General features: G+C 33.4%; 1 protein-coding gene across 1 annotated transcript; it reads left to right on the forward strand.

Moving 5' to 3' along the window:
* Positions 1 to 3,644: 3,644 nt before the first annotated feature.
* Positions 3,645 to 5,362, forward strand: LOC131053777 (transcription factor MYB8). The gene is made up of 3 exons (XM_057988456.2): positions 3,645 to 4,026; positions 4,234 to 4,363; positions 4,763 to 5,362. The coding sequence occupies exons 1-3, from the start codon at positions 3,894 to 3,896 to the stop codon at positions 5,226 to 5,228; spliced, it is 729 nt and encodes a 242-aa protein (XP_057844439.1). The 5' UTR covers positions 3,645 to 3,893; the 3' UTR covers positions 5,229 to 5,362.
* The last annotated feature ends 3,684 nt before the right edge of the window (positions 5,363 to 9,046 follow it).

The raw sequence follows: 9,046 nt of genomic DNA on the forward strand, positions 1-9,046 counted from the left end.
ATTCTTGACCCACTATTTTTTCTTTGTGGGTTGTCATAGCTATATGCCTTTATTCCTTGTGCACTGATGGGGTCATTGTTTAATCATCATCATTTAATTTATCAATTCAAGGTGTTGTCCATGGCTATATGCAAAAGAGAATGAAGAAAACTTGCTTGATAGTCTCTTCTAAATAACACTTGCAGGAAAAGAAAGCTAATCTAAGGCACACTTGCATGAAAGGAAAGGCAGATCCCAGGAACACTTGCATGAATTGAAAAGAATAAACTAATTGAAATTTTCTTGAAATAAAATACTTGCTTGAATTCAAATTTACTCTAAGAAATTCTAGAAAATACATTGTTGGAAATGAAACTAGTCTATCCTATTTCCTCGGGTTGAAACAAGCCTTTCTAATCCCCCCTTTTCTTGATTGATTACAAGGTTTTTATAGAATTATCATTCCATATCTACCCAAAAAATCCCCTAAGAATTTTGATCCAAGATCATATTTTTGATGGGTCGTTTACAAAACTTTGAGAAAACTAACACTATTGTCCTTCATCACGCCAATATGTCTCAGTCATTTTTTGTTATGAACTACTCCTTACCTATTTTGAATCTCACCAAACCCTCTTAGGGGTTTTATCCCTTGAAGTCTACTTTCCAAATCATTTTGAATTTTTGAATTTCGTTGAGAAACGAGGGAGATATTGTTGTTTTACTGAGATTGCATTTTTCCCAATTTGTGGGCACCTGATTTCTAGGAAGCCTTCAAGTTCTCAACATGAGTGAAGGAATTAATCATCAGTTCAGTTGAAAAAATCATTATTGATCATCATGAATAATATTCTACAATCATTTAATTACATTGGATTTCTTTGTTAACTTGAGTTATCTTAGTTGAAGAAAGATAACGTAGTGTAGTGTGCAACTATAACTTGCATGAAACAAATACTTTACCCAGTGATTTAGGAATGACTAATGCTCTATGATTTTGCATGAATATTGGAGTGTGTTGGGAGTCTTCAAAAGTCTTCTCTATATTCTCTTAATTTCTTCAAAGCCTTCTAGAATGTCTGGAGTTGTCTGGAGTTAATGTTTGGAGCTCTTTGCTGCAAATATTTTTGAAGTTTCTTCTTGTCATGAGTTATTTAATAACTCATTCAACCACATTGTAACATATTGAAAACTCATGGAGACGTATTAGAAACATTTTGGATCACATTTATTTGACTAAAATAAACCAAATATCTACTTTATATTCTACCTTAAACAAGCTAGAGAACTTCCAATTATTACTAAAATCCACTTTTACAATAATATACTAAGAAGAAATAGATGATTTTAATGGGTTAAATATGAGATAATTTATGGTCTCATCATGCACTATCATAAGAGTTTATCTAGTTATGGTTTCATCACCATATATTTCTTCCTCACCCATGCTACATGCAATATTACTATTTATTGGCCTTATCTCTATCTCATACATCTATTACCATGTTTTATCATTCTATATATTACCTGTTTTCATCACTTGATGTATTTATTATTACTATTACTTTATATGATTTATATATGCTTACATGCTAATATATAAAATGTGTTTAATTCTATATTAAATCCCCTAGGTTTTCATTTCCATGCATCATATTAATACAAGTAATTGAAATAGAACATTTATATTATCACTATTATGGACTATGATTATCTCTCGATAATCATGAGTGCTAAAGAAACTTATTGTTGTGACCAATTAGAGAATTATTAAATGACATGAAACCTTGCATCCCATGCACCAACCTAAGGTTTATGCACTGATTACATCATATCCATTTTCTAAAAATATCAAATTTTCTACCTCTACTTATCTCATGTTATTATTTCTTAGATAATTAGCATGTTCCTAGATTATATCTAATTTAAATTTGTAAGACAAAAACAACTCTTTACAAATTTTTCACCCATTTTGTGGGACTTGTGTAGAGTGCATAGTGAAGGACATAAATCATTACACCTTGCAATAGCTATTATTATATATGGACCCCATGAGGAGCATGCACATGATTCCTATATACTTTGAGATACATGATTATTTTATGGTTCATATGCACCTCATATTGGGGAGGAAACACAATGGAGAAATTTGCATATCTATGCCATTTCCTATTTACTTTTGTGTCAAATTGAGGAAATATCTTGATACATAGATATGATGAAAAGTTTATCTTACCTTATTTATTCGCACATGAACTCTAATACATTTGCAGTATTAATTTGTTTATCACACTACCTATACATGTGCTTTCATTTATTAGTTTACCACTTGGACTTGATAGTTAGCCTATTTTGGGACAAATCCAATCATTGGGGCCATCTTGCAATCATAAACTTGTCCCATTCCATATTAAAATTCAAAATTTAAATTTGGCTAACTAGACACATAAATGTCTTTGTGCCTTGAGACAACTAAACACACATTTAGATCAATTTGATGTTATGTCCAAGAGTTTTAAAAATATTTCATTCATTCATTCTAATAATAAGGCAATCCTTTCATAATCAAGCAAACATTCACTTTAGAAATCAATCAATAGTGACACATCTCGATTTCATGCACTAAATAGAATAACAATTATGTCTACTTAACCTATTATTTTATATCATTGTTTTAATTTTGTGGGGATAACATATGAGAACTTCTCTCCTTGTGATGAACCGACAACTGTCAAGGTATTTATAAATGCCACCAAATTCTCAAATATTTAGGAAGAGTAGAGAAAACATCTTTCTATCAAGTAAAAATTATAGGATAGAATTCCACTAATTTCCAAGAATGGTATGAACTTAGAGTATAGATATGCAAGTATGACTTTGTTCCAAATCTATGAAGTTGCTCTTTGACAGAATAAAGATCTATTGCAAGCTTTAAGACAGTTCATTAACAAAAAAGACAATTTCTGAATTAAAAATCAAATAAAATTACAAAATCTCATTAATTTCACGCTCATTAATCTATCATCAAACTATATACACCTACCCTCTTATTTACTTTGCGAAAATAATATATCAATTTATCAATTTATCAATTCCCCTAGTACAATAAAGTAACTTAAACTAACTAATACTTATTTAATTTTATTTATTTTAGAAAACTAGGCCAACTCTAAATGAAACTTTGTTTGCTCTACAATTTTTCTAATCAATTAAACAAATTTCCCTCATTCAAAGTTATTAGATTTACACAATCCATTCAAATATTGTATGCAGTTTTTGGATTTGATTGTGTTAAAAAAAATTAACCATCAACGTTTCGAATCACACTCCGTGATCCATCATCACGATGCAAGAGTGCTCAAGGAGTTGTAAGATCACGAAGTGTGATTCGAAACATTGATGGTTAAATTTTTTTTACACAATCAAATCCAGAAACTACACACAACAAAATTTCTCTCATATTCACTGTGAAAAGTTGCTGACACCTGTTATTGAAAAAGAAAACAAACGTGCTAGGATAGGCACCATTTCCAAAGAGAAGTAGCCATCAACTTGGAAAGTTATTACAGAGTGACGTCCTCCGTTTTGAAAAAAAAAGCCCTCTCCACATGCATATATAATATTTTAAAAGAACCCACGCAATACACGACGTATGTTCAAAGGATTTTACATATTCTTCCTGCTTCTATTTTTGGCTGTCAAGTTATTCATTTTCAACCTCCGACTATTTTCTAACCACTATGTGTGACCTTCCACCGACTGAAACGACGTGTATAAATCAAGAGGAATGAAGCAACCAATATTCTCAAATCACTTCTTTCTTGGGCTCCCTTCTACTTGGAATGTCATAGATTTTGTGCTTGGTTATTATTGAATTCCCTCAGTGGGTACAGGAAAAAAAAACCTGCTCAAAGATGGGGAAAAAACCCATCATTTCTAGGGAGGAGCTCAACAGAAGGAGTTGGACTGCAGAGGAAGACAAGATATTGTCTGACTATATTCGAACTCATGGCGAGACTGGATGGAGATCTCTTCCCCAAAAAGCAGGTATATCAAATAATTTGAAACAAATAGTTTTACTCTGCATTTAAGCAGGTTTGAATCGTCAAATCTCATAATTAAGTTCTTGTAATCTTTTAAATCAATAAAATAATTTATTAATCTTTCAATTTTGAATAACTTTCATCAGTTGGGTACAATTTTCAGCAAACTCTAGAGAAAGTGTAGCTGATATTTGGGTTTGCATCTGAGCAGGTTTGAATCGCTGTGGGAAGAGTTGCAGATTACGGTGGCTCAATTATCTTCGCCCTGACATTAAACGTGGCAACATTTCTCCTGACGAGGAGGAACTCATTGTTAGAATGCATCGACTGCTTGGCAATCGGTATGAAAAGATGTTTACCATTCTAGATTTCTAAAAGAAAATGATAAACCCATCTGATAGAAAAACCAGAGTAAAAGAAATTGATAAACCCATCTGGTAGAAAGACCAGAGGAAAAGAAAATGTAAACGCATCTGCTAGAAAAACCAGAGTAAAAGAAATTGATAAACCCATCTTCTAGAAAAACAAAGAGTAAAAGAAATTGATAAATCCGTCTGATAGAAAAAACCAGAGTAAAAGAAATTGATAAACCCATCTTCTAGAAAAACCAGATTAAAAGAAATTGATAAATCCGTCTGCTAGAAAAACTAGACTAAAGAAATTGATAAACCCATCTCCTATAAAAGGTGATCGATACCATAGTAAAAGAAAATTGGTTTGCTGTCTTAAAATGTATGCAGATGGGCACTTATCGCTGGTCGGTTGCCTGGAAGAACAGACAATGAAATAAAGAATTACTGGAATACTCGTTTGAGCAAAAAGCTTGCAAAGAGAAAATGCCCTCCATCAGCAGATCCAAGTGAAGATAGGCCTACTAAGCCATGTGAAATCATGAGATCAATGTGTGGTGAGAAAGAAGCATTGGATGTCTCTCAAATTTCATTCATGGAGGATCCTGCAGATGCTTCTTCAATTCAACTAAAAAATGGCTGCATCTCTGAGCCAGGTTATTTTCAAACTCAGCCTGAGAATGGTTCTCTTGACTCACTGGAGTCCATAGTATCAGCTCTATCTGGCATTCCATATCCTCTGGACTGCAATCTATTTTCTATGCCTTGTACCGATTTTGGTGCCCAAGATTTGTCCATGGAGGGTCTGCTCCCACATATAGCTTTTGATTTACAATATAATAATTTTATCATATAATCTAATATTTCTTCAATCAATAACTTTCTATCACTTCATGAGAACGAAATATTCTGAGGTAAAGTTAACTGCATAAAATAGCGACACTACTAAATTTGGTTTCACATTGTTGTGCCGATCATGTCAATATACGTGAAACGTATTTTGAACACTATTTCTTTTATTCATCTTTCCATAATTGTTTATAAAAATGATGTTGGGACCATATTTTGTGACATTTTAAATGTTATATTCATGTCAACACAGTATTTTTGGCAGAATTATTTTAGAGGAAGTATTTCATGGATTCCTTTAATAGTGTTTATGTAGGGAATTTAAATACATCTAATGTATATAATTAGTTAGAAAAAATAGTATTAAAAGATCAATATTGATTGTAAATAGAAGAGTTCTATATAAAATCTTTATGGTATAATTGTAGATTGATGATAAATGATGAATGATGAATGATGAATGATGAATGATGAATGATGAATGATGAATGACGAACGACGAATGACGAATGATTAATGAATAAAATCAATGAAGTTAGGTCAATTTGTATGCTGAATATGTTGGCATATAAGTTTATCACATGGTTATATTTTCATTTTAATATATTACGATGGTCACATAGACGATGGACTCAAGCATGTCCTAGTTGAAAGTATAGATTTGGATTCTAGTATGTAGAAGTTAAATAAGTCTTTAACCATAGGTCACTAGACACATGAACGGAGAATGAATAACATTTTGGTTTCATTACTATGAGACTCTTAGAACTTGCACTTAGTAATGATGAGATGCAAATATATTAATAAGTAATTCATTTTGAAGGTTGAAGAGTTTATTTATGCAAAAATGTATGTGGGCACCTACATGAAATAATGGTGCAAAGATGAGTTGTTTGATCTATTGTATAAAGAGTTATAAGTTGATATTCTATAACATTTTTTTTATTGGTTGCTGGTATGCACAAAACGACATCTATCCAAGAATCAAAGAATAGTTCAGTGGATGATAAAGAACATTGTCCAACTTTAATAGTTGGAAATTATGTGGAGACATTATTGACAGTTTAGACAATCTTGGCACCATTGATGAAAACACTTTGTAGTTTTTTATCTCAACATTGATCCAAGCATCAAAGATAGTTGAGTGGATGATAAAGAACATTGTCCAACTTTAGTGTTTTGATATCATGTGGACTCACATCATCAACACTTTGGACAACATAGGCACCATTGATAGCTTCACTTTGTAGTTTTGTAAAACGTACTGCACAAGTTTTTAGGACCTTTTCAATACAAAAGTTTAAAGAACATTTCACTTTAGGTTAATATGTTTCTTGTTAATAAATATATTGTAGCTCTAAATGTAGAGTAGAGAAAACTATGCATTAAGGAAATTGGTTGTGGAGGTAAAAATTTCATCACCCAAAGGGAGTTAACAACATGCATGAATGTTAGTAGCTTAAGATACAAACACAAATGAAGAGGAATATGCATATATATGAGCTTAAATTGCCACATCTCAAGTGGACCAAACTAGTTTAAGGAACACCATGCATAAAGGAGGTGGTGTATAGGAGGAGGTATTTATAGAGGAAATGATATGGGGGTGGTCAATCATGAAGTTTGGAAAAATGATCTTGTAGCCTAAATTTCATAATATGGCAATTAAAACCTTTCATTCATGTAAAATATTTGTATGCTTATTTAGAAAAAGTGTGGGTCAATATCTATTGGGCATTCTTTTAAAATAATTTAAGTAAACACATTTTTATGTGGAAATGAATCTTATATATGTGTGTGTTAGGGTTCAAGAAGACCAAGGTAATAAATAATATTAATATAATACAAAATAAAAGAGGCAAAAATAACAATTCACAACAACACACAAATTTAGCGCGACTCACCCAATGCTAGATACATCCACAAAGAAATAGTTGTCCACTTTGATTTCATTATCCAATGAAGAGAAAATTTCAATCTGATAATTTTTCACATTCCATGACCACTTATTTATCAAGCTTTTTTGGCAGTTTATAGAGGTTAGTTACATACCAAAATAATATTTGAATCCTTATTAAATGATGGGGAATTTTTGCTTTGGGGTTGTTTCCCCAAGCCCCTAGTTGGTGGCACTACTCGTCGTAGCTCCATTAGGGGCATTTCCCCCAAAAACCTATCATGGGCTCTATCATTGGTCCCCCATTCAGGGGATGAGCTTCCTAAGATCCACAAGAGGGGTTTTGTCCCCTTGCACTCCCTTGTTAATTGATCTGGGGAAAAAAAAATTTTAAAAATTCACCAATATTTAAGTTCAACAACATAATCAATTGCCACATACCAACAATGTGTGTCTTTACATGTCCAACAATATTAAATTTTTATTTATAGATACTGATTATTCCAATCCCTACAATTGTTTTTATTAAGGTAAAAACAGGTTTTGAAGGGGCCCCGAAACCCTTTACAAAATATCCTTAAGATATAAAAGCATTAAGCAACAAGATGGAACAAACAGCTAAAAAGCCAACAGAGAAATGATCAAAATCCAGCAAAAAACCTCATAGAACCAGCAACAACCAGCAAAAAAAGACAAAATCCAGAAAAGGAGCAACTAGATGTTTTTCAGGGCATTAGCCAAATTTCTGCTAATCCCATACAATTCTTTAATATTATCCCTAAGTTTAGAGATTTCCTTTGGAGAATCCACAACAGCTTTCTTCATGCTCACCCTCATTCTCTTTGCAGCTCCACCAGGAGCACTTTTCGCAGTCCCAATCTCAATAGCATCTTCATCCATATCAAGGTCCACAACTGGCTTAGGAGTGCTGGATCCCTCAAGGACCTTAGAGATTTCCTCTAAGTTTTTTGTAATAGCAGTCAAGATATTCGGGATCATAACCAACAGGTTTTTCATTGCATTTTTTCCTTCCTCTAGCTTCTCAATCTGAGCTTCCATCTTCTTAGCTTTTTCCTCCAAATCCTTCATTCTCTGCTTCTGATCCCTTTCATCTTTCTTCCTCTCCTCTTCCCAATGCTTCCCACTTTTTTCAAGGTTCTTGGTACCTTCATAAGTCCACCTGTTAAAGCCCATTCTAGCCTCAGAGAGATTTTTGAGATTATCCAGAATTAACCCTTCTCCAGCAAACTCCTTATACTTGCTCGGGTTCTCCTTGTCCTTGTCCTGCTTGAGCTCATTCTTCTCCTGCTCAAAATCCATATCTTTTTCCTCATTAATTTTATCATCCTCCTTCTCCCTTGGCTGGCTATCGACATTGACTAAACTAACACTACGGGTAGGACTATCTTGGTCGGAAACATCCTCAACTTCTCCTTCCTCTTCCCCCACATCCTCTTCTTTCCAACTTTCCTCCCCTTCAAACTCCTTTGTTTCCATCTCACTGCCATCTTTTCCAATATCCTCTGAAACATTCTCCATCTCTATTTGAGTATCCTTGTCCTCTTGAATTTTCAACCCAGTAGCACTTTTTCTCTTTTTGTTCTGAATCAACTCTTCCTTTTTTGGCCTGCCTCCCTCCATCTTTCTCTTACCCTTTCCCGAAGATGCAGATAACCTCTTATTTTCCTGGATAGCAAGAATTTTGCAGTGCTGATAAATGAGCAAAATGAGGCCACAATGAAGCATTGGAGTCGAAGGATTCTTACTGTGCTTATTAAGAGATCTCAAGAGTGACCTGAAGAGGTAGTAGGGCAATGAGATCCTTTTCTCATGCCTGAAATGATTTAACAACATGAAATGGTATGTGTGGACCCTAGTAAACCGACCCTCCATAGTAATGTACTCCATGATGGCATTCAACACACAGC

Source organism: Cryptomeria japonica, chromosome 2 (genome assembly GCF_030272615.1).
Source record: "Cryptomeria japonica chromosome 2, Sugi_1.0, whole genome shotgun sequence".
Classification (NCBI taxonomy): Eukaryota; Viridiplantae; Streptophyta; class Pinopsida; order Cupressales; family Cupressaceae; genus Cryptomeria; species Cryptomeria japonica.

Excerpts from the sequence above, each read along its gene's own strand:
- LOC131053777 (XM_057988456.2), top strand. The coding sequence starts at position 3,894 with ATGGGGAAAAAACCCATCATTTCTAGGGAGGAGCTCAACAGAAGGAGT. Across the intron at positions 4,027-4,233 it reads ATCTCTTCCCCAAAAAGCAG|GTTTGAATCGCTGTGGGAAG; the intron begins GTATATCAAATA and ends GCATCTGAGCAG. Across the intron at positions 4,364-4,762 it reads CATCGACTGCTTGGCAATCG|ATGGGCACTTATCGCTGGTC; the intron begins GTATGAAAAGAT and ends AAATGTATGCAG.